At 40.9% G+C, this 26,013-nt stretch overlaps 1 protein-coding gene across 5 annotated transcripts in view; it reads left to right on the forward strand.

The window, feature by feature from the left end:
- Positions 1–26,013, forward strand: part of PLXNA1 (plexin A1) — a 342,839-nt gene that overhangs the window by 194,010 nt on the left and 122,816 nt on the right. For all 5 annotated transcript variants that reach the window (XM_044451657.1, XM_044451658.1, XM_044451661.1 and 2 more), the window contains 4 exons: positions 1,508–1,608; positions 7,935–8,058; positions 8,255–8,408; positions 10,146–10,245. In XM_044451657.1, the coding sequence (XP_044307592.1) occupies positions 1,508–1,608; positions 7,935–8,058; positions 8,255–8,408; positions 10,146–10,245 (479 nt within the window). The remainder of the gene's footprint in view (positions 1–1,507; positions 1,609–7,934; positions 8,059–8,254; positions 8,409–10,145; positions 10,246–26,013) is intronic.

The following is a 26,013-nucleotide window of genomic DNA, read 5'->3' on the forward strand; positions in this document are numbered from 1 at the left end:
AGGAACTGCTCTGTGGTGGGGTCTGGACTAATAGCCCCAGTACTTAATTTCCTAGGCACAGGGCTGCCTCTGGGGAGCGCAGAGGGACTTGAAAGCTGGAGAGTGGGCCTCTGCCTGCCCCTCCTCCTGCTCTGATCACCAGCCTCAAAGAAATAGCAGGGCGCTTCAGATCATTAACACTGGGCTTAGAAAGAGCCTTGGGCTCTGACCTATATTTTGTTGACCCTTTTATGCCTACTGATGGTGTTTGGGTTTTTAATGTGGTGATAGCAAGGAACGGGATCTGGGGAAATCATTTTAATCCATGATCAAAGCGTGCCTCCTGCTCTTCTGTTTCTTTCCTTCCTTCCTCTGCTGTAAACACTGAAACAACAGGGTCCCTGTGAGACCTTTACTGTCATTCCCATCCTTGGTGTTACCTGTTCGGAAGGAACCTCCTCTCTATAATTCAGTCCATAGTAATGCTTGCACGTTGGCTTTTTTGCTCATTTCTGGTTCTACCCTTCAGCAGCTTTAGTATGAACTTCTTCATTTGGGCTGTATTTGCATATCCCGCTCCACAGAAGCCATAACTATCCTGGTTTTATTCCCAGTTCAGTATAATTGCATCCCTCGTGCCAATAAAAGATTGTGGCTGTGCCATATTCTCTAACACTACATGAAGAATGCCATGTTTGAACAGCATATTCAAGCAAACAGTTTTTGTATAAGGTAAAAGAAAGAATTACTCGGAATTCCAGGACTGTTTCAATTCTAACTCATGCTTAGTTTGGTTTTTCCTGTTTCCCCTGCAATAACTCTGTTGCAGAGAGCCTCAAATTCTGGGTGGGATGGTGTGGTGAATTGCCCCTATGGCTTGCCTTATGTCAACACCACTGGCTGTCTTTTCTGGCAGTGGCACAGATAGTGAATCTGTCAAAGCCAGCAGTTGCTGTCCTTCCTTCCAATTCCCCGTGGAAAGGAGGGCACAGAAAGTAGATCTCAAGTTGTTCTCCCAGCACTCTAAGCTATTGGTCACACTGACGGGGCTTCTGCGTCATCACAAGGGTGCAACGTTATCACAGTGCTGATTCACAGAAGAAATTTATTTAAAACATTTGTGTGCAAGTCAATTGTGCCATAGCACCTCTGGGCAGCTCACAACCACAGGGTTAAAATGCGGGTTAAAAAAAGAATGTCTGCTAGCCACAACTCTTTCCCCCAGAACAAAACTGGGTGATGGTGCAGCATTAACCTGCTGCCAGCAGGAATGCCACTACCACAGGAAAGGCCTCCTTTCAGCCCGCAGGTGCCACATTCCCTCAACCTTGGCTATGGAGTGGCATAGAAATGAATTTCTTCATCGTCATCCATCCCACCTGTGAAGTGGAGGGGGGTTAACTCCGGGAACATTTAGGTTTAGCTGTTTCAGGGTTAAGGAAGCAGCGAAAGAACTATAGTGAAGAACTGAAAGTTGCTGAAGACACAACATGACTGAGGATTGTATTGACTGCTTGTCCATTCCCAGGTGACCCGTGTGCCAGTGGAGAGCTGTGAGCAATATACAACGTGTGCATTGTGTCTGGGCTCCAGGGATCCTCATTGTGGCTGGTGTGTCCTACACAACATGTAAGTATGCAGAATTTTTGGCTTGTACCTTAGGACCTCTGTGCATTCCTATGAGGCTGGTCAGCCCATTGAAGGAAGGCTTCTAAATGTTTAAGAACCTGCATTAGTAGCTGCGCTATTGATTCCTGCTACAACTACTGTTAAATGTTAGTGCCAGTGTTGTGCATTGTACAGAAGACAACAGTGACCAAGTTCCTGTCTCTGGTATGTGACCTTGATGAAATTGACAAGGTAGGATTAGAGACTGGGATACTGCATATAAGAGACACTAGAGATGGCAGTGTAGTAGTATGTAATGCTGCGCTAGTTCAGAAAAGTCATTATTTGTTTTTCGGCGCCAGGCCAAGACCTTCTTATTCAAACAGTATTTTAATGTTTAATATTTATAGATTTTAATCGTGCAGCCATTGTGTTTCCGGGTTTTAATTGTAATTGTTATTTTGATGTATTTATTATTTCTGTAAGCCGTCCCAAGGCTGTGTAGCAAGGAGATGGCATATAACAACTTTAAATAAATACATAAACAATAAATAAAAGACTGAATTAAAGAAACTGGCTTAGGGAAGAGAAGGATATAGCTTGATCAAGAGGAAGAGTAATCATAATTCATAGCGAGCAATCAGCATGGCAGAACGTATATAATAGACAAAGGTAACAATAAGGCTAGCATGAGCTTGTTAATAAGCTTGTGAGTATACCAGTCATGTTGGCTAAATGGAGCCTCCATTGCAAGACAGCACAGGCTACAGAACACTGGATTAGGTAGACCTTTGCTCTGGTCCCCACCTTATTTTCTCATGGAATTCCAAGAGGCTTGGACCTTGCCTCTGCCAGGAACCTACTAGGTTGCCTTAGAAAAGGGGCTGTCCCTTAACGTCAGTCCCCTCCAGCCACCCCATTATGTGGATAATATTGACATGCCTCACAGCATCGTTTTCAAATTACTGTGATAATGATATATGGCTATCATTCAACAAGTGATTTATAGTTATGATTTCCAGAGGCATAGAGGCGTTAGTCCGCTGTAACAAAAATAACTGAGTCTTGTGAAACTTTAAAGATTAACATTATTGTACAAGCTTTTGTTAGCTTCAGTTGCAGTGAACTGTAGTCCTTGAAAATGTATGCCATAATAAATAGGTGCAACAAGGCTCTTTATTATAATTTTAAGAATTATGTGATGAGACAGGAGATGTAGGGTAACTATTAGTGGGGAATCATTAGGATGGCAGCCAATGACAAGCGGGGTCCTCCAGGGCTCTGTCCTGGGACTGATCTTGTTCAATCTTTTCATCAATGACCTGGAAGAGGGGGTGACAGTCTGCTGATCAAATTCATGGATGATACTAAAATGGGGGTGATGGCCACAACTGAGGAGCAGGCACTCAAGATTCAGAAAGATCTGGACAGACTATGGAATTGGGCAGGGGACAACAGGATGACACCCGATGCACATAAGTGTAAGGTCTTGCACTTGGGGCAAAGGAATGGATGTCATAAGTTCAGGTTAGGGGACAAGTGGCTGGAGGGCAGGACTTGCGAAAGGGACCTCGGGGTACTGGTCAACTGCAGGCTAAACATGAGTCAGCAGTGTGACAATCAAGAGGGAGAATGCCACCTTTGGTTGCATAACCAGAAGCGTGGCTTCTAGATCGAGAGAGGTATTACTGCCACTCTACATGACTCTGGTGCACCTCCAGCTGGGGTATTGTGTTCAGTTCTGAGCTCCACATTACAGGAAGGATATAGCCAGGTTGGAATGGGTGCAGCGTAGGGCTGCAAGGATGGTGGCCAGATTGCACGGAAAGCCGTATGAGGCAAGACTGAGGGAATGGGTCTGTTCAGCCTGGAGAAAGGGAGACTCTGAGGGGATCTGTTGGAGACATACGATACATGAGGGATGTGCCACATGGAGGTGGGTGGAGACCTATTTTCCCTGTGGATGAGGACAGGATGTGTTCCAGTGGAGCAAAGCTCAGGGAACCAAGGTTCAATTTGGATGCCAGGAAGTAGTTCCTGACAGTTAGGACCCCAAGGGTATGGAAGGGGCTTCCACAAGAGGTGTTGAAGCCCCATCACTGAGTGTGTTCAAGGATTGGCTGGACATGCACATGGTAGGCATGTGATGAGCAGTGCCGGCTGCAGCCGGGGGTCAGACTAGATGGCCTGGGAGGCCCCTTCTGACTCGCTCTGTTTCTATGTATCCCCTACAGGGAGCTTGCTTATTTATTTATTTAAAAATCCATTTATGCCATTGTGTAAAGTGTGGCATGTTACTTTTATTATTACTATTGACATTGACTTTCTAAATTGTGTAACAAACACCATACATCAGGTATGATGGTATTCATGTTCTGTGCAGGAAATATACCAGACCTGATGAATATGATTGATGGTCAGAGATGAGTTACTTTAAGCCTGAGGAATAGAAACTCTAGTGCAGATGACAGCCAGTCTTCTTGGGGAGGGTTCAGAAATATCCTTTGCAAGATGCAGTGAATACAGAGGCACCCCTGAACTTGAAGCTCTTCTGTGCCTTTCCATTTCTGGTCTCACATACGGTTACTCCAAGACCTTCATTCCTGACTTGCTGCCACTTAGCTATCTTGCTCATTCACCAGTCTCCTGAAGTCCGCCCACCCCTGCCCCAGCATAGCCTACAGCTGCCTCTATTCTCTTTCTGTGTCCCACCCACTTTTCTTGGGTGACTAGTCCTTCTACATATTCAGCCCTAAATCTCTTCTCTTGAAAAGAAGGAAAGTTTTTCCCCCTCTAACCTTCTCAGTGACTATAGCACTGCCCATTGCAGCTGTCAGCCAGGTTCTCTTATGCTGCTTGAGGTACCATGGATGCAGATGTGAGACCAGAACTTATAGGGACAAGAGAAAGGAGTTAACTTGTAGTCTTCACGAGTTTGTATCAAGCTGGGAGAAGTGGGCCTGTCCCTGCAGTTTGCCTTTTTCGTCTGTTGTTGCCTTTGCTGTCCAGGTTATATGCTGCAGAACTGATTGACAGTTGTCTTCTCTAAGCTGCCAGTTGTCTAGCACACCAGGGGTTCTGCATGTCAAATGTGTGGGTGAATACAGACTAGAACAGTAGCTTCCTGTCCTGAAAAAACAGGAGGGATCTCTTTCCCAGAGCATATATTGACACAGCCATGTGAACAGAAGAGAAACTCACTGCCCTGGGGTCAGTTGTCCAGTTTTTCTCCATGCTTGCTTGCTTGCTTGCTTGCTTGCTTGCTTGCTTGCTTGCTTGCTTGCTTCCTTCCTTCCTTCCTTCCTTCCTTCCTTCCTTCCTTCCTTCCTTCCTTCCTTCCTTCTTTTGTTTTGGAAGACACATATACCTTCACAGAGGCTTTTAAAAGCTATTACAAACTACTCTAAGACTGTAGATTGGTGCTAACAGAGAGAAAAATGAAGGCCAATAGCACTCAAGTAAAATTATTAGGATCTCACAGTCCTTGGATTTGAAAGGACCTTATCTTGCTTGTATTTCAAAGATAACCTGTTTAAATCTTCTTTAAATACAGTTCTGCTTCTTGGCATAAGATGTTTCTAGCTACAATGGCTGATAGCCTGCTAGAAATGCCACATTGCTTCTTGTTTGGCAAACAGGAAAAGAAAGTAAGCGCTCCAGAAATTATTCACTTTGACAGTGGCCAGAGAGCCTGTCTTTTTCCAGAGAAGCCAATCCTGCAACATCTGGTAACATGAGAATGCACTATAAGGAATAATCCTGTTTTATCTTCAGAGAAACAATGTCTCTAAATATTATGGTACATGTGCACTTGTTTGTCTAAGCCTCATAGGACAAGCCTCATTAAATCCTGAATTTTATCTTCTACCTTCATTAATATTTGGTTCTCCTCTGAAGATCAAGTGTATTTCCCATTTAGCTTCCTGCTAATGATCTAATCCGGCCTACAATATAACCCAGGTCCCTTCTACTCCACTACTGGGTTCCCTGTACGCTGCCAGAATGGCAGCAGAAAAGTGAAGAAATAAAACCAGAATGAAAAAGCTTGGGGGAGGAAACACAGCCTTAGAAGCTGAAAAGCCCTGACTGTTTAACCATGTGGAGCATTTTAATTAAACTCAGAGACATCTCTTTCCTTGAACCACCTCAGGGAGATGGGTGGGATGCCGTGATGGCTGAGAAGCTCCACAGTGCGATGTCACACTGGCACTTGCTGAGGAGATAAATCGCTGAGATTACCAGGACCTTGAAAGGTGCATGTGTATCTGCTTTTTTGTATTGCCCTCTGCTTAATTAAAATGCTTTCCGTAATGAAATAATGTTATCTCAGATGCAGGGAGGAAAAGCGAAGGAAACTCATTTAAACTCATTAAATGGAGGCAGCCTACCTGCTTAGAATGGTACTCTGGGGGACAAAGGAGTGACTGCCCTGGTGAAATTCCTGGCTAATCTGGAGCTGTTTGCAAAGAATCTGGAGAGCAGATGAGAGAATGCCAAGAGCCCTTAGGGAGCAGGAGAAGGGAAGCAGAATATGAAGTGTGCAACAGGGCCATGCCATGCCATGCATTGGCAGATGACTCCCGCTGCTCTTGCAGCATGTCTGCCTTCATAAGCGTGTAGTTAGGATATACAAATGCCCAGTTGCTTGCTTGTAGAATGGGTATAGTTTGTGGTAAAGAGACTAAGCTATGAATCAGGAAGGCACAGTTTGGATTTTGCCTTTGTTATAAACTCACTAGTTGGTCTGGGGCAAACCACTCTTAGGTGTATGGAGGATGGTGATGATGATGCCAGTTTTGGCCACCACCATTTAAGAAGGATTGCAACAAATTAAAACATCTCTGGGGTAGATGACAAAAATGATGAGGAGATGCAGATATGAGGGAAGGAGTTAGCCTGGGGAAATGATTAAGAGGTGCTGCAGTGGCCACAGTTAACGCTTTAAATAATTCCCATCGAGTTGAGGGAGCAAATTTGTCTTCTCTTGCTCCAGCCAGTAGCATCTGAACCAATGGACTCAAAAGCAAAAGCATGCAGTCGCATCCTCAAAAGGTTTTTCTGATGATGTGAACTGTTTGACAGTGGAACACACATTATTGGAAGGTGGTGAACTCTCCTTCAGTGGAGGGTTTTGAGCAGGCTAGATAATGACCTATCAGGAAAGATTTCCTGCATTGACAGTGTATTGGATAAGATGACCAGTGAGATCTCCTCCATCTCTCTGATTCTATGAACCTGCTTTACAGGATTACAGCTAGAAAATGCATGTGAAGCACTTTTAAACACCTGGCAGGTCTACACAAATGTTAAGATGATGATGATGCCACTCATCATTCTAAGTTGATAGTTTATTGTGTTAGTCAAAAGCCTTAATAAACACAAAATGCAATTGCCAAGTGCAGATGAAAGAAGCATCTAAAATATTGTTACTCAAATAAAAACCATGATTCAAGCTTAACTAATCAAATTTGGACCAGAGAGATCAATATTTTAAACCATTAGGAAAATTGCAAATAGTGATAAAGGTTAAACAATAGCTTGATTTGAAGAGCAGCAACCTGTGTTACTTAATTTCACAAAAGAAACTTAAGCCTTTTAATTACTTGAGGTCAAAAGAGCAATACAGCCTTTCAACCCAAAATTAAACTGCATGAAACATAGAGTTCAGTCACTAGATAATCACTGCTTGACAGAAAAAGGATGCTTTTAAGGCTGCAATATGTACATACTTATTTCCACTCTTAAGTAGGCATGCAGACAATTGTTCCGTACAAGTTACACTCTTCCCTTCCCCCTTCCCTACACAGACTCAGATTAATTTCATGGAAGCAAAAGTAAGCATTGAGAAGCTCACACTATTTTTCATTATATGTTTTGAGCTATTGAATGTTAACAATATTCTGGTCTGTAACTAAACAGAATCTGTTTCAAGACTATAATATAGAAAGAGAGAGGATGAATCACATGAGAGAGAGAAATGTCTTTCTGTGGTTGCTGGAAGGGGTGCAGAAGCAGGTAAGCCTTTTGAAGCCTGGAGAGATGGTAGTATGTTGGCAGGACAGATCTTCGTGAGTGAAAAGGATGCAAGGGGCTAACAGGTGTTAATTGGATATTTGAATGCAAAAGTTCAGCATATGTGAGCAGTTAAAAGTATTATAAAACAACCGTTTCGTTTCTGTTTCATTATTTATGAAATCTATGAGCTATCTGGAGGGCTTTTTCATACCACGCATAGGAAAGAAAATACATACATGACAGAAGAGAGGCCATTGTGGGCTCTTCCCTGTGGATATTGCAACTCAGTACAGATATTCTTGTTCACCATAAACTCCTGAATGTTTTACCAGTTGCTCACGGAAGGACCGGTGTGAACGAGCTGATGAGCTTCAGCGTTTTGCCTCAGATCTACGCCAGTGTGTCCAGCTCACCGTTCAGCCCAAGAACATATCAGTCACCAAATCAGAAGTTGAGGTAGGTCACTTAGCTTTAATCCTACAGAGCCCTTATTTTTGTCAGGCTTGCCTGATATAAGTATTTCCCTGCAGGAAGTTTAGTTAGTCTGGAACAGTTGGGTTTTGTGGGATAGTGCACTATGTGGCCTTTGTTATTAGTCCCTTTTTCTTCATGGTCTACTGAAATGCATGATCTTGTTTTTTTCCTCTTTTAGCTGGTTCTGCAGGCCTGGAATGTCCCTGATCTTTCTGCTGGTGTAAACTGCTCATTTGAAGATTTTACCGAGTCTGAAAGTCGCATTGAAGATGGTAGGATTTACTGTAGCTCTCCTTCTGCAAAAGATGTCATCCCTATTACTAGGGGACAAGGTGAGTTTTGGCAACTGTTGTCAGTCTGTACCAACAAACTCCAGAAAACATTTTATGCAGTAGAGTTCTTGGTTACATACTTTTATCTTTCAGTATATGTTTCAGTAGGACCAAGGTGGTCAATGTGTGGTCAACTTGAGATTTGGCCTACATTTCCCATACACTGTAGTAATTGCCATCAGTGGTAGAAGGATGATGGGACTTCTGGGCATCTTGATGCTTTGGCCCATAAATTGCTCCCTGGTACAGATTTGGAGAGGACTGTTAAGTCTGGGACATAAGCAGCAGGTATCACTAGAACACCAAGACCAGGGGTCGTGGATTTAGATAGATGTCTTGGCAAGCTACAGTGGAACTAGAGGCAGAGGCAAAGACAGATAAAAGCAAGGATCAAGTACCAGCAAGGCATGGGAAATTCCAGAGGTAAAGAAAGAATTAAATACAGGCAACACGCAGATACTGGTGCGGCATCACAGATTCAGGAGAGCTGACAGGAGTTGGTGAGAGTCGGATACCAAAAAAAGGTAGATTCAGGGACAGGTTCAGATAGACATTGTAGGATTGGCAACAGTACCAGATCACGACCACAAACAAGCTGCCAGAAAGACTCATGTTGTGAGGCAGTGCTGAGTAGCCTTTTGTAGCCCCTCCTGTGGCTCCCAATTGGTTACCGTGGTTGCAGTGACCTCACAGGCCTGATACCAGTCCTGCAATTACTTGCAAGGTGAAATGTGCTGCTTTCTCTATCAAGCCACAAGGGGGAGTTGCACAGATCTGCACATCTTGACAGCTACATCTGGGGCTGCAGGAAGTAAAGAGGAAGTGCTGTTCTGACAACAGGATCCATTACACTGGTGGAACAACAGAGTTAGATCCAACTAGTGAAGTTGGAAAACCTCATCACAGTGTGTTTATGATCAGAATTTATATGTTGTTTGTACTTCTCAAACCAAAGCACTCTCTACAGTGGCTTTGACCAAGAGGCAGTCCCAGTGAATCTGAATTAACACAAGCATGTGGAATGTGGAAATAACGAAAACTTCAGTCATAAGCTTATGCATGATTGAGCCTGAAATGCTATTTGTGGAGGATACAGAGAATGTATTTGAAAAATGCTGTATATATACACATATACATATACATATACATATATATATATATACACATATACATATATATATATATATATATATATATATATACACACATATACATATATATATATATATCTTTTATATGCCGTCCTATCATATTAAAATCTCAGGATAGCTTACAGTGCTTTAAAAGGACAATTTAAAAGACAACAATTTCCAATAAATGAATTAAAAACAAAACAATATATAAAACAAAACAATAAATCACAAAACAAGAGCGACTAAACGTTAAAAATTATTGATTTTTAAATGCCGTTTAAATAAAAAGGTTTTGACCTGGCACCGAAAAGAGTATAGGCTTGGTGCCTGGTGTACCTCTCTGGGAAGTACACTAGAAAAACACAGAGGAAGAATGCATACTTTTTAAAAATGAGTAGCACTCTGAATGCATGGATGAACAGAAGTTTTCGTTATTTCCACATGCTTTTGTTAATTCAGATTCACTGGGACTGCCTCTTGGTCAAAGCCACTGTAGGCCTTGCTCATTCATATGCAGTCATCCCATAGGTTTTATTTTCCTTGATTCTCATAGTATTGGTTGGCCTCCATCTCTGATTTATGTTCCTTCTGTGTTCTGTTCCAGGTGATAAGCGAGTAGTAAAGCTCTACCTCAAATCCAAGGAGACTGGGAAGAAGTTTGCTGCTGTGGATTTTGTCTTTTACAACTGTAGTGTTCACCAATCGTAAGTGACATGGGTCCCCACCACACATACATCTCTGCCTTCAGGTTTTGAATTTATGCTGGGAGAAAGTTGTGAATAAACTGTAGCAGACTGAATCAACCAGGGTCAGGGAGATGTGTATAGTATGGAATATTGTTAAACACAGAGGGTGTTACTTTGGTGCTGGTATAGTTATTTTAAGGACTGCAAAGCCACCTTGCCTTGCTGTTGAAGTTTGCTTTGGGTGAGAAGCTGCCTGGGCATCCAAAACTACATAATGTTGAGGGCAAAATACCGTTTCTTTGTTGAGGTGAAAAAGGGCTGCACTGTGCTTCTCGGCTAATGCCTGCGTAAATGTGCAGGTTTCATACAGATAATTGTGCGTGCATGTTTAGGGTGGCTTGTATGTTTGTTTTTCTGCGAATGATGTAGGTTTTAATTTGGTCAGCAGAAATTATGTTTATTTACATATTTGGAGGATTTAAGATATTGGCAGTGGAAGCGGGTCAGATAACATGAGAAGTGAAGGACTGCTGTTTGAAGTCATAAAGATGCATTAGATGGTTAGAGTCTGTAGTACAAGGCAGCAGCAAACTGCTGTAGTACAAGGGAGTTTCCTGTGTTCCTTATATAAGTATGAATTTATGATTGGCAGCACAGTTTGGTTTGGATGCATCTGTTAGAAAGATAAACTCATATATAGTTTTAGTACAGTTCATCAAGGCCTGGCAGACTCTAATTTAAAAACTCACTTTGATATAAGTTGAATTTTAAAATAGCATCAGGCTTTACATAATGAAAAATATAAAAGCTTAATCAATGATCTTTCAATATATATGTTTCATAGTGATTTATAGAAGACAGCCTATCTAGTTAGCTCTCTTAGAAATACTTAAGGGAAGAAAGATCACTCTGCTTTCCAGAGGGACACATTGGCTTGCTGGAGGTGTTGGATGGTGGTTGGCAATAGCAATATGTGAGGAATCCAGTTTAGGGGTAGGAATTTGTCAGATTTCCTCGACTTGGCTTCCAACACTCCAGTCCACTTTTCTCTTTGCCCCAAGCTTGCCTCGCATTAAGTATTTGTGTGGGTGTCTGGCTGAAGGGAAGTCCAAGTGAGTCCATGAGGCCAGTTTGTGTACACACTGCCTGCAGGCTCTCTGTGCTGGTGGAATTCTGCTTCACACATGCAACTTCCAGGCTTTGTGTACTTGGAGCAAAGAATTGCATACTTTGAGCAATTAATTATGTACTCTTTGTACTTTGTGCAAACAACCCACCTTTGTTCCAAAGTGTTTGCAGACTTGATCTTGGCTCAGCTCACTTCTGACCAGGGCCGAGTGTGGGAAAGAAGTCTGGCGAGTGCAAGAGAGCCAGATTCTGGCCTGATCCCCGCATCCCTAGGTTGCAATAGTGAGTTGGAAGGCATTTGTTTAAATAGTTGTTTCAAATGAAATAAAGACCTGGCATGTTTCCAGTGAGTATTTCTACATTATAGGGTGGTCAGGTTTATGCCTGATTTTCTGTCAGAAATCAGGGTATGATTTCTGACAGAAAGGACTTTCATGGCTAAGTGACCATTCTAACCAAATGTTGCTTATATCTACCTATTTATTTACTTTAAAAAATTCTATGCTGTCCATCACAAAAAAAAGTCTCTGGATAGCTTACAAGGAACAGGAAACCAAGAACAAAAACATAACAATGTCACACAGCACACTGCATCTAAAGTAGTAATAAAAACAAGGATAAAATCAATTGATTGTTAAAATACCGGGAGAATCAAAAGGTCTTTGCCTGATGCCGAAAATTTGCTTTATGCTACCTATGATGGCTTTCAAAACCCCAGCTCTTTCCTCTAGCCTCCAGGGTAAGAATGCAGGTGGAATGGAACTAAAGAAGCTGGCCCAGAATGAGATCAGTCACCCTCTCAAAACCATGGAAGAGATTGATACATCCATTAGTATGAGATTAAAGTATAGATTATGCATACTACTGTTCATTAGTCATATGTAGAATGATAGCAGCTAAAGGTTGGAATAGATATTGGAAGTCATCTAATCCAGCATTTTGGCCTGTGCTAAAATCTGGAAATTACAGAACTCTTGTCAGTTGTTCATCAAAATTCTGCTTAAGTTCTTTCAGTGAAACAAAGCCCATCACCCTCTGAGGAAGTTGGTTGCATTATCAAGAGGCTAATACTTTTCAGAAGTTTAGTCAAAAATAGCTTCCGTGCAACTTTCACTCATTTTTTCTAGTTTTGCCTTTTGTAACAGAAGAGAACGGGCTTGCTCCATCTTCTAGGTGATGATATCTTTTACTCCATGGCTGCTACTTTTGCTGAGGAGTCTTTGCTGAGAGGCTTCCTCAAAAGCCGTTTCACAACCTAAGTAAACTATGGCTACCATTTCCTCCATTCACATGCTATTTGACACTCAGTAATAACTCTGAGTGGTTAATGAGACAATACTTAACTTTGCAGAAGCCATGCTGACTCTTCTTCAGCAAGACTTGTCTTTCCATTTGCTTAATTAATTTATCTTGTATAATGTTTTCTAGCCATCTACCTGGAACAGTTATTAAATTAACAGAAGGTTTGATGCTACATTAGCATTGTAATAAAAAGCCTCAGTGAACCTTGGATCTTTCCTTTCAGCATGGCCATGAGAAAGACATCAAAAGCCTTTGTGTTAGGTTAGCTGAACCCTAAACTGTGATTAAACTCAGCTATGATTTGCTGGAGGAAAACAGCCTCACAAACTATGGTTTGAAATTGGCTTGTTTCTGCAAACAATAGTTAAGTTTTACCATAGTTTGTCTAATCTTGGATGACATGCCAAACTTTGGTTAGTCTAAAATAGAGGCAAAAGTTCTGTACTTGTCCTTGTGGCCATGGGAAGCTGGTGGGAAGCATGCAGTTTTCAGGCTTGTTTAGGGCTATTGTTTTAATGATAAAACAGGGTTTTGGATTAAGTCTGAATGAAGCCATGCATTCAAATTCAGATACTGATCTCTAATTCTAGCAGTACCATTGCAGTGTGGTGTGTTGGAAAGGTTCAGGGGGAGGAGGGAATAATAAATAATTAGATTATTCTGGCAGATATCCCCAATGGAAACTACTCCTTAATAGAGCATCAATTATTGTATCACTTAAAATGTCTTCAGTAGCAGCTGTTTAAACAAAATTAGCATTTTACATTTTAAAAACGAGGGAGCAACTGAAAACCTTAAAAGGTGCCACATTACTCTAATACTAGGTCCTGCTAATTAGAGGATGGGGAATCTGTGGGATCCAGTCTGTGTTTGCTTTCTGGGAAGACTCTGGCATCCAGGAGGAAGCTCTGGGGTATAAAAATTGGACATCAAGATGTACAAATCAGGACTCTAATCTGGGTAGTAGAGTTTGAAGTGTGCGGAAAGGAAGATTCCATTAAGTCTTTCATGACAAGGAAGTTATGCCAAGGTTACTGCTGGGAAATCAGAACACCTGCTGTTCCTTCAGAGAACAGATCTAAGTTCCTTGGGAATATGATGAAAGGAGATAAAATTCTGAGTTAAATGCTCTTTGCCTTCCTTCAAGTTTATATATTGATATATATGATCTGATTTGTACCCCAGCTTTTCACCAAAACCTGGCCTGTAGGTTGGCCATTCTTGTTTGATTTCAACAGTGTTAACATCTGTTTTTGCAAAGACAGCACATGTAACATTGTTCAGTGTGTGTATGTGCATTCACATAGGAGCACACACAGAAGCAAATGTGAGTTTTTATAAACAGAAGTTGCCTTGTAAACTAAAGCCTCATGGGGGCAAGCAGTTTTGTTCCAGAAGGGCACAATGAAGGAAGTGATTGCTTTTTAAAAATTTAATGCATGCATAACATAAAAAGCAAAATAACCTGCAACAAAGAACAACTGTGGCTGATTTATGGCCAGGTTGAATTTTAATTTTAGATGAATTATTTTAAAAAGCAAATGATGACTGTATTAATATTTATAAAATCATTTTAGCGCTATTGATGATAGTAGTTGTTTTTAATGGGGCTTTTTGTTTTATTTCCTCATTCCTCTGCTGTCATCTGGCTTTAAGGGTCTTCATAAAGAAAGAAGACCAATCAAGCAACATCCATGAAAAGAGAAATGAAGAGATGTTTGTCACCACATATTAGATGCAATCAGCGCTTTAGCTTGTCTCTTGCTAGGAGGGATTGTTTAGGCAAGCTGCTTTTTGTGTCCTCCAAGCACTCTTAAGTAACATCAGTAGCTTATCTTTGCTGTATTTTCTAAAAACCCAGACAAGATGCTCTGTTAGTTTAGCCTCAACTTGTTTGGAATTACGTGAATCTCTGCTAGGCTTGTAAACTCTGCACCAAGCATCAGCCCATTTTCTGAGCTATTGAATGAAGATCTGGCTTCCTTTCTAACCCTGTAAAGGAAAATTAAATTCTTAATGATTTTATACCTTAAATGTTTCATTATCTTACGAGCAGAAAAGGTACTGTGCCATTGCTTTAGCTCTATTGAAGTGGACATTATTCGTGTCATTTCTGTAGTGCTAAACAGAACATAAGAGGTGCAGTTCATTCCATCAAAAGGCATCCAGTCTAGCATTGTGTTTCAAACAGTGAACATTGGGAAATCTCTGGATGCTTTGAAATGGCCGCAGCCCTCTCCTTTTATTTGTCCCTAGTAGCTTAAATTCAGTGATACTGTGGTTATCATGGAAAATAACCATGGGCAGATTTACCCTGCAAGAATAGCACTGTGATTGGTTGTATGTTTTGTATAGACTCTGGGCTGCCTGATGGAAGATGCACATTGTTTTTTTTGTTTATGTGAGCTGCAAGTGCCACATGCAGCTTAACTATGTTTTGACATGACAACTTTCCAACTGGTTATGTTAATCACTTTGCAGATACCTTCCTGGCAAGCTGCCACACAATTGTTATTTACAGGGTTTAATTTCTGGATGGTAGCAGCTTTTCACTGTCTTGGATAAAACACCTGGGGGCCCTGTGACATATTAGTTCACACTAATTTATCTGTTCCTTTCCATTATCTCACCTATTTGCTTATTACATGGCAAGAAGTTCAGATGCATATTTAACTGTGAACCTTCCATGTCAGAATCCTTGCCAAGGAGCATGGCCTAAACATAGAGTAGAGGAGGAGGGTACTCTTGCTGGGGAACCAGAAACCCAGCCTGCTGTCTGCTCCCAGCCCAAGCTGCTGTTTGAATACCATGTGGGAAAATGGGGCTAAATTGTAGTGCATGCTATTTTTGAAAAGTTAGCTATGTACCTGTTATTTAGATCTTGTGAGATTTGGTGGAGCCATCCAAAGCTGAACAAACAACAATCTGGTTAGTGAATTTTTAGCCCAGGCTGTTCTCTGGTATAGAGGAAATGTCAACTTACGCAGTTAAACTAGGACCTGAAATTTGGGAGGGATATTTGTTTCCCCATGTAACTTGCTTTCTTAAGAGCTAGCAGTCACAGAATCACTTGTGAAGAGGCAGGTGGCCAGGTTAGCGGATAGAAGGAGCAGAGCATGATGGACCTTAATCCACAGGAGTGGGAGCCAGTGCTGGCAGGAACCAAGAAGTTATAATCATGCTGTCTTTTCAAATGGTTGGCATCCATGTGCAATGTCCTTTTTAGGCACCTATAGCCAGATCCTACCTGTCAGGTTTGCAAGCCTGGATTGGATTAGCTAGATGTTTTTTCTTACTAGGGAAGAGATCAAAGCACAGTGGCAGGATATTTGCTTTTTGGATCACAGGGTTGATTCTCAACCTTTCCAGTTAAAACACAGACCAAAAGGACTAAAAAGACTTTCCCCTTCAAAACTTAACATTTTTCTCTTTCTAGAGTGAGAACAGGACAAGTTTTGTTATCAGTTCCTTGATTTCTAGAATATCTTCTGAAAAGTGGAAAAATGCCAATACAAGGAAGAACGGTTTGATGACAGCAGCTTTTCCAAAAGTGGTTCCAGCTATTAGACAGGGAGATGGAGAGGCTTTGAGCCTGACTTGCTAAATATCCCACGGATAAAGGATGGGTTTACGGTTTGATTTTATAAATGCCTGAGCAAGTTGCTCTGTGTTGTGTTTGTCAATATTTTCTGTCCTCTTTGAAGAAAGAGAAGTGGAGGTGGAACCACTCTTCTGCCATGCATTGTGCTTTTAGTGAGAGGAATTGGCATGATGTTAGGAATTAGACTCCAATCACACCTCTCAATACAGATTATCCAGTTCCCACCAAAGCATTGTTGCCTGTTGACAGGGTTACCAAGCCAGACCTATGCTACAGCTAGGAAGCTTGTAGAAAAAGGCATTTAAAAATCTGGTGGAAGAGAAATCAGCAGTCTGATTTTAAGCACAATTTGACACAAAACGTTTTCCAATGCCTGTTGTGAACATTTTTGTTCTGGGTAATGGGAACATGAGGATTATATGTTGCTTGATTAGATGCAACTAAGTCCCAGCTGATGCTTATAGAGCAAAGGATAGGACAGCCACTAGGCAGAGCAATTAACCTATGGTATAGGCTGCCCTCAGGCTACTGATTTGTGTGCCTATATGTATTCCTTTTAGCATGCTTTCATAGTTTACAGTTAGATTATTGAGAAAGAAACTTTATGAAAGCTCAATGGCTTTATGGAAGCCATTTTCTCTCTCACCAGATCATATAGAAGGGTGCTCACATGTTGCCTTTGCACCAAGGTCTCTGAGAAGATCATTGTTTTGAACCAACACCATCTAGTTAGACCAGGGTTTCTTTGTAAGCCATTTGTTTTATGTTGTCCTCTGTGTGCGTGTGCACACTCCTGTGCATGTGTGACAACATGTTGTTATTATGGTTGCTTAATTAGGGGTATTAATCACTGAGGATGCTTTTTGCCCAGACCTGGAACAAAATAGGAGAAACCCTTCTTTTTCATTCTTTGTTGGTGGGGCAGGTGGGGGGAGACAGGTGATAACTTTAAATAGATAAAAACTGCCTTGTGTTCAGGCTGCCAGGATATATCTCTGCTTCCACTAGGGCCAACAAGATGTTACTGGGTAGTGACTGGGGTTGGACTTTGGGGCACAGCTCTAGGCCCTGCAGTATGCTGAGATGAGGAGCATAATAATCAGCAGTGCACCACTTTCTAACCTACTGGCTTGCACCAGCCAGGACAGAGAAGATTTTTCTCCTCCTGATGCTCAGAAGGATCCCACCCTTTAAAACAGCCATTGGCAGATGGAGAGTGAAGTGGGAAGTATGCCAGCTCCTGAGGTGTGTCCAATCTTGTGGCCATTTCAGGTGAATGATGAGGCTTTGGATCCTGCCCACAATCACCTTTCTTATAGCAGCCAGTGTCCATCACTCAGTTTATTGATTTGACTTGTCATTTATTTTCTACCACAAACGACACTCAAAGCAGCTTAATGGCACTGCACGTGCAGATGCTTAGAAATCTTTCTTTGGAAAACTTAGGGTGTACTGATGAAATCATATTTCATTTTCAGTGGCTCCCCAAACCTGCTATATTACATTGTTGCTTTCTGGCCTATGTTTAATATCTTTTAACTTCATGGAAAATAGAGATTGAGAAATATGAGGCATACACATTCTTTGGGAGCTTTAGAAGTTGCCAATTACCTTCCACGTCATTTGCTATTCCTGCTTCAATATACACATAGCTTTTTGTTAATATTAGGGTTGTCTCCACTCCTTGAGTGATAAAAATGTCCAGTTCTCATACGCATTTCTTGTTTATTCAGTTGCACTGCAGTTGTCAGGCCAAATGCAACACATAAGCTAATCAAGCTCATTTAAAAACAAGCCTGTGGTGACCATTGCTGAGGTCTTCCACTCCCACTCATACTCTGCCAGCACAAGGTTGTGCTGATAATGTTTGTTATCAGAGCATAAAACGAGTAGGAATTGAAGCCTTGGCCTAAAAAAATGTTATCATTGTTAGTAAGATTTTTTATTTCTTAAGTAAGATGTTTGTGCTGATTCTGCATGTTTAGCCTGGTAAAGGTCATTTGTTTCATAAGCAACACACAAAAGAATGTCTCCTAGTTTAAAGTGTTCATGAAGGATAGAACATAGATTCTATTTTAAGCTGGAATTAAAGTCTGTCCCCCACTTTTGCAGGAACATTTGTCCCTTGCAGGAGGGGTGGGGGAAAGCATATTGGCAACTTTTGGGTTTGGCAGGCAAAATCAAAGAAATGTAAAGACAAGGTGGATAGTGTCTCTCTGCACATGCCCCTTTTCTTAAACAAGAAAAAGCTGCTCCATTACTGCAAACAGTTTTCCTACTTTCCTTTGGAAATTTAAGACAGATGATACCATGGAAATGACATAGTGTAATTCCTAGGGCATTATGGAGAACTGGGCGAGGGAGAGGTGGCTTTGGCATATTGAGGTGTAGCTTTTGCCTTATGCCGGTGTAATAACAGCAGTTAATTCTTCCCTGGTTCTCGTGCAATAGAAAAATCTTTAGCAAGGACAGACAGGATTCTGTCTACATTCACACATTATATAGGACCCTGAGGAAAGGGAGGGAGTGCTAATTATGCTGCTAGTTCTTGCCACTAATTAAGGCCTCATCAGACCAGTCATCTCCCATCTATGAAAATTAATAGAAGAAATGTAATCCTATTTATTATTTCATAAGCTTCTTAAAGATACCCCGAGCATATTCTAGGGAAATCCTGGTTCTGCAACGCCACAGGTGAGGTACAATGAAACTCTGCTGAGAATTCAGACTTAAAAATATCTTCAGAAATCAACAAGAATCAGAACTTATCTGCAGATGCTATTTCAGTCAGTGTGGAACTTGTATATAATTTTCTTTTCCAGTCCTGCTCTTGTTCAACATGTGCTTGCCATGGTAGGGGCGTCTTTCCTTTCTTAGTGTAGTGCAAGTAATGCACCACTTCCTTTGACTTCAGAATGCTTTGAATCAGTGACTGAAGGCTCATTCACTGATGATGATGACGACGACGACGACGACGATGAATTGTTTTATTTCTGTACTGCTTAATAGCTACATCTCTCTGAAGAGTTCGCCCCAATTCATAAAACACAAAATACCAATACAATAATAAAATTTGGCGTAAAATACAAATACAGTGAAACATAAAATACAGATAAAATAAAATAGATGCAATAACCATGACAGCGCTTGTTGTAATCATGACTTAATTGTCTGCTGCTACTATGTTGTGGAGCACTTGTGTAGAGGACGGAGGCTGCAATCCTATTTGCATGTGTGCCACAGCAAGTCTCACTGTATTCCGTGAGACTTGCTTGAGCTGACAACGTGTTTAGGATTTTGGTGTAAATGTGCTGTTTACACTGGGGCTGCAAGTGTTCATTGATGTGATTGACGGGTTAATCAACTAATGCAGGATGTGGACCCACCCACTGGGGGCTATGGCTTTGCCCACAGTTGTCCTGAAATGCCCAGTGTGCTTGCGTTGAGCAGATGCAGTCCAGATAAAACTCCTGAAAGGGGTTCCCACTTCTAAAATAAAGGCTCAGTCAAAGGCTTTGAATTAAGGACCCATTTGTTTATACTTGGAGGCAGTTTTGCTTCTGGTTAGTTACACTGCGGGGCAAAAAATTAAACATTAAAATGGCCTTTTCTTCTTTTCTTTTTCCTTGTTTTTTCTTTCTGACCTTGACATATCATATTGTTTTAAAGTTTAAAAAGGTTACAAAAACATAATATCAAGATGTAAACAAACAAAAAAGAAAGAGGGATTAACTAATTATAATTCTTAGCCTGTCGCTGATATGGTTGTAGAACATCTGCAGTAAAACAACCTAGGTAGAATCTCACTATCTAATGAAACAATAAAAATACATATTGTACAACACATATAAGGAATGTGTGCTAATGTTGTAACTGTGTGTGTGCATGCATGTGTGAGGGGGAGAGAATTAGCTTGTAAGGCAGCTGTGCTTGGTTAGACTGGGATCAAAAATTTGAAGGTATTCAACATGGAAGATGAATGAAAACCATGGTTCCATAAATCTTTCTTAAAATTAGGATTCTTTGCTTGCTGCTCTTGCTGAGCAAGTTAATGCATAGTCATAGTCTCCCAGATATTAGCAACCCACTGCTGTTTAATTGGTTGCTTTGGAGACTTCTAATTAGGCAATATATGTGACTTTGCAGCTGCGTACTGTTGCTTAAGAAGTCTTTATGCAGGCATCCAAGGTCACTAGGTATAGAGAGGTGAAGAAGTATAATTTTTAGACTTACCAGTGGTCTAACATGGAAAAGATCCTGACAGTAATTGGGAACCGTGTTCCCATTTCTGCACAGTTGACATTTGGTACACAGGAAGCTGCCATGTATTGAGCTAGACCCTTAGTCCATCTAGCCCAGTATTGTCAGCTCTGACTCCCTGGGGTTTAGAGTAGGCATTTTTCTAGCTCCACCTGCAGACGCTGGGATTGCATCTGGGATTTTCTGCATCCAGAGCAGGCACACCAAGCTATGCCGCTCACCTCCAAAGATGAGCACAGTCATTGTTGTTTGGCTTCCTGCTTCTTAGTGAAGGGAACCTTGCAAAAAGATTGGATACTTCCTATGCTAACTGTTGAATGTTGTAGCTCCATGCTTGTAACATGAAACTGTGAGCATGTGCTCTTCTAAGGTGACCTAAGAAAATGCAAATGGATAGATGTTATTTGAATACACATTTCAGCTAAATGCAACTCAAAGAGCTGTAGAAATGAAGGCAGGAGAACTTAAAGGAAGAGAAATGTATAAGGCCAGATGACTGAGAAGCAATTTCTTAGCATTCACATAAAAAGTGTTGCCATGATGCAGGTAGCAAAGGTGACACGGCGATGAAAATGCCCAGAGGTACCTGGCAAAGAAATTAATGGGATATATTAACAGCACAATCCTATGAAACTTTAGTCAGGAATAATGACCTACATGCTTGCTTGGGTCAGCCAGCATAGCTGATTGGGGTGCACTGGGAATTGTAGGCTTTTTGCTGTCTAGACTTGCATAGGATTCCACCCTAAGCCTGCCCCAGATTTGAGTTGGGATATAATTAATTTGGAACTCCTGTTCAGTAGTCAACTCTTAATTGTGTGCAATCTGTAATTAACATTTGAGCCCACAACCCCCCAAGTCTATAGAACAATGTATGGCAGGGAGACTGAAATACAGTTTGTTATTACTTAGTCTGACAACATTGAAAGAGAATATAGTGTGAATGGAAAACAAAATGGACAGAATAATTTTTGCATGTTCAGTGGCAGAAAGATCAGCTGCTATAGTTTCTAGCCAGAGTAACTGGACAGTACCACCTATCACTGTGTTTATAGGGTGAAGCAGCACTCTCTGATAATGCATACAATACAGCTGTCTCTGTATTATATGTATAAATATAATATGGAGACATAAAAAAGCTTTAAGATAAGAGCATCTCTTTTAACCAAGACAATGCAGTAGTGAGCCATAACCTCTAGGGCCTTGATCCACAGAGCTGTTCCTTTCAGAAAAAGTATTCCTAGAAGGAAGCATCTTGCTACTCTGACTTACTGAGGAGTTACGCTGGCTTACTGAGGCTTTAAATAAATTAACTTCCATGATACATTAACTTTTCCACCTGTATTGCTACTGTTTTCATGTCTGGCATTTCTTTGCTGTTAGTTCTGCCACCAAAGAATTTATGGGGAATCCAATTAATTCAGGAGGTTAACTTCAGAAAGACTGAAGCAATAAGGGTTACACTATTCCAGGTTACTTGGTGTCCCTGCATATCCAATTGTTTAACTGAGTTTAGTTGGTCAAAAAGATTCCTTCAAACCGGAGCAGGATTCTTCACTCCCATCATCCCCACTGGAAAAGAATGGTTCTAAGAAGGATTGTTCAGAGGTGAGTGTACTACAGGATTTAAATACTTCTTAAGAATAAGCATCCCAGTGCTGCAACAGCATCTCACTCTTAGAATACCTGTTCCTTGAGTGGCCTTGGAAAAGAACTCTCCTTGCAAGTCTAAAAATAGTTATCTGCCATCTTGAGTTGGCATAGCATTTTGAGAGACAGTTCTACCAGCAATGTTGGCATTTGATTGCTTAGAAAACAGGTCTAGAATTTAAAGATTATATCCTTTAATTTTGTGGTCTGTTTCTCACAATATGCTCAATATGGTGGATGCCGCATAAAAATGCATCAGAGTTGAGCTTGCAGCACTGTAATTTTGCAAACGCTAATTTCCCCCCCATATTCATTGAAATTGCTCTCCACTAGATGGCATCATGGCCTCCACTTTCCAAAATAACCCATGAATCTTTGGGAGTTTGGATGATTTTTATAGCGCTGCTTCCAAAGAAACTTTTGATGTCATGTGCCAAATCACATGAATCTGTCATCAGCTTAGTGTGAGGATGAATAATCCTTAATTTGCATTATTCCAGACCTATAGAGGACAATTTCCAATGTTGTTAAACCCATTTAATGATGACAGAATTGAAAGAAACAAAAGTGTCCTTAATTGATTCAAAATATAGACCCTGAAGCTCCAAGAGTGTTGTTGTCATTATTATCATTTATAGAGTATCTAAGATATAATAGGCATTCTGCAGAAAGAGTGAAAATGAAAATCTCTTGTCTAGGCAGCTCACAATCTTAGCAGACAATTTAATTATGACTTTTCAAGTATCCCTTTATGGCTGAAATGCAAAACTGCTTCATTCTTCCTCTTGGTAGCCAATAAAAACTGAAGCAGCCTTTGCCTGACTTAGGATCAGGTTGATCAGCTTCTGGCTTTGTTTTCTTGCCAAGAAATGTTTATAGGAAAGTGATTGCAAGAAGTAATATTGGATGACTGATCTGAGCATCTTATTTGTGCTGGTGCTTGCTGTGCGTTTTATAGCAAAAAATGGGTTTCAATCTAGTTTGGCTGACTTGAACCAATTTGACCAGGGAGGGGGATATTTTCCCTTTAGTGTGATATATTCTGCAAATGGATTTACTTGTTCCAGTTATCAGTGATAATATTTAACCCAAAAGTAATGAGGATAAACAGCGCTCACCCCAGGAAGAATGAGAGATTGAACAGATGGTATCCTGCTGCCAAATAACCTGCCACTGATTGAAACATAAACTGATAGCTATGGCATATGGATTTAGGGATAACCCCCAAACATTCTGTAAAGCCCAGTTGGACCCAGACACACTCATTTCTTAACAGAAGAATAAAACCCTGCCTTGTTCTTACGTTTTCATAAAACCAAGCTTCTTAGTGGGCCTCTTCAAAGCAATCAGCTAATTTCAGAGTTGTTTTTGCCTCTTATCAGAGGCATGCTGCGTTCACATTCTTTGTATATCTTTAAAAATACAAGGAGAAACTTTCAGAACAAAAGGCAGATATTAATGGATGCCAGAGCATATCTGCTTTGGATTCCCATCTACTTAATGAGATTGCTCCTGCAGAGAGAATCTCCCTTATTTATTTCAAAGACAAGGCTGTAACTCTGAAGTCTAATTTCCTCAGTGTCTAGGATTCTATTATGTTTGTGGAATCAACCACTCATGTAACAAGGCATTCACACATCCAAACCCCAAGCAAACTCACAGGAGGAGAGCTCCACTAACCTATCCTGATCCAGAGGCATGCTTTTCTGTTTGTTTTAGGGGTTTATTTTTAGAAGCTGAAAAACCCTGTTGGACAAGTGGTTACTGTCACAAGTACAAGGAACCAGCAGAGTAGCCCCTTTGGATAGTGCTCACTATATAAAAAAGCAGCCAGATATGTTTTTCCTGGTATCAGGCGTCTGGCTTCTTGCTTTAAACTATTCAGTCCCTTTGGCTAAAGGACTAAAATAATCTTGATGCCGGAGTGCTGCATTTCCATTTCCATATGATGATCATCTCAACCATATAACTATGATTCCATTAATTCTAACCCTGGGAGCATGATGACAAAGAGAAAGCAAAAATCTGGAATTATGTCCCATTCTCCTCTCTCTCTCTCTCTCTCTTCAGATAAATGGAATTATACCCAGAATGTTTGGCTCTTGTGGGAATTACAGGTCTAAAAACAACACCTTTTTCATGGTGGCACTCTACTTAGTACATAAGGTACTAACATGCAAAGTAGATGGGTGGCTTATGAATTATTCATATTTTGAAATGAACAGGTTGCAGTGGTAACAATTTTCCGTTCAAAAGCATGGAGGCCCAGTGACCCTAACCGATGGTGGGGGGAGCAACTGATACCATTGAAGTGAAGCTTTGTGATAGCAGCAGCCGCTCAAGTAATCACAGTCTCTTCCCCAACTTCTTTGCAGCTAATTACTTATGTTTGCAGTGTTAAGGTAGGTGAGAGAGAGCATATGGGCCTTAGAAGCTGTTGAGATTAAAAAAAATTGCTGCTGAGACTGGGGGAAGTTCTTGGGCATATATGATCACTTATTGTACCTCTGTAGGAAGTAGTTACTGAATTGCAGAGGTAATCTATGGTTCAGTTATAATGTTCTGCCTTCAGTGAAGGGAGTGGAGAAAGGGCCCCACAAACTCAAACCCCATTCCTTGTCTCATTCCAGCTATACTCCTAGGGGCAATGTGTAATCTGAACAATCTGCTTTGTTCAGTGACAAATTATATGCAAAATGTCTGGCACTGATAGTCTATAATGTTATTACTCCAAGATAATGTGGGAAGTCTCTCCCATAATTTGTACATAATAGGTTAGGTTCTAATTATTTTGGCATTAAAAAGTCTTTATAGTTTCTTGTGATGATGGAAACAAAGATACAGGATGGTGCCACATAGGTTTCTTCATTATCCATGATACTTCTGGCTTAAGCTTAACTCTAATGTTTTGCTTCCACCATTGTGCCTGGTTCTAAACATGCTTCTATTATTCAGGACAACATGAGGATTATCTGGTGAATACTGAGGCCCCCATACTAGATTGAGGTTTGCCAAAATGATAAAGGGACTACATGCTGGATTTTACTTTTAGGGGAAGTGGTACAGCCTTGGGTAGCTTTGAATGGGAAGGAGACATAGAAATGAACAAAACCAAATAAAAGAAAATATATCTGCATTGTCAACACAGCCTGCCCTAATTGCTGCACCTATTTAGCCTCAAAGCTAGATAGTTCCTTCTTTCATGTTGCAAACCTTTTGTCTGCTAAATACTTTTAATTCATAATGATGCAACTTGAATAGTTGATAGGGACACAGGAAGTTGCTTTACCGGGTCAGAAACTTTGCTCCTCTTGCCCAGTATTTTCTGTTCTGACTGGCAGTGACTCTAGTGTCACATCACGCTTGGTGTCCTTTTCAGCTGGAGGTGCCAGGGACTGAACCTGAACTAGGAAGTATGAGAAATTTGTTCTAGTTCATTTCAGATCAGGATGTATCCACTTTGCACCTTCTGGACTAAACATGGACTTGGATACAGATTGTGGTTGCAATGCATCTGCTCTACCACTGAGCTGTGGCCCCTAAATAAAAAAATAAAAAAAGAATATTTTTCTTTGGTGATGACCACCACCAAATCTTAGGAATAGTAATTGCATAAGGACCCTCCTAATACACATGCTGTATTTGTATTAGGAGCCAGTGTGGTACAGTGGTTTGAGTGTTGGACTGGGATTTGAGAAATCTGGGTTCTTGTCCTCTCTCAGCCATGAAGCTCACTGAGTCACTCTGGCTACTCATGGACTCTCAGCTTAAATATCTCAAAGGGTGGTTGTTGCAGGAAAGAGGAGAGAAGGAGAACCTTGTAGGCCACTTTAACTTCTTTGCAA

Source organism: Varanus komodoensis, unplaced genomic scaffold (assembly GCF_004798865.1).
Source record: "Varanus komodoensis strain SLA01 unplaced genomic scaffold, ASM479886v1 scaffold6_2, whole genome shotgun sequence".
NCBI lineage: Eukaryota > Metazoa > Chordata > Lepidosauria > Squamata > Varanidae > Varanus > Varanus komodoensis.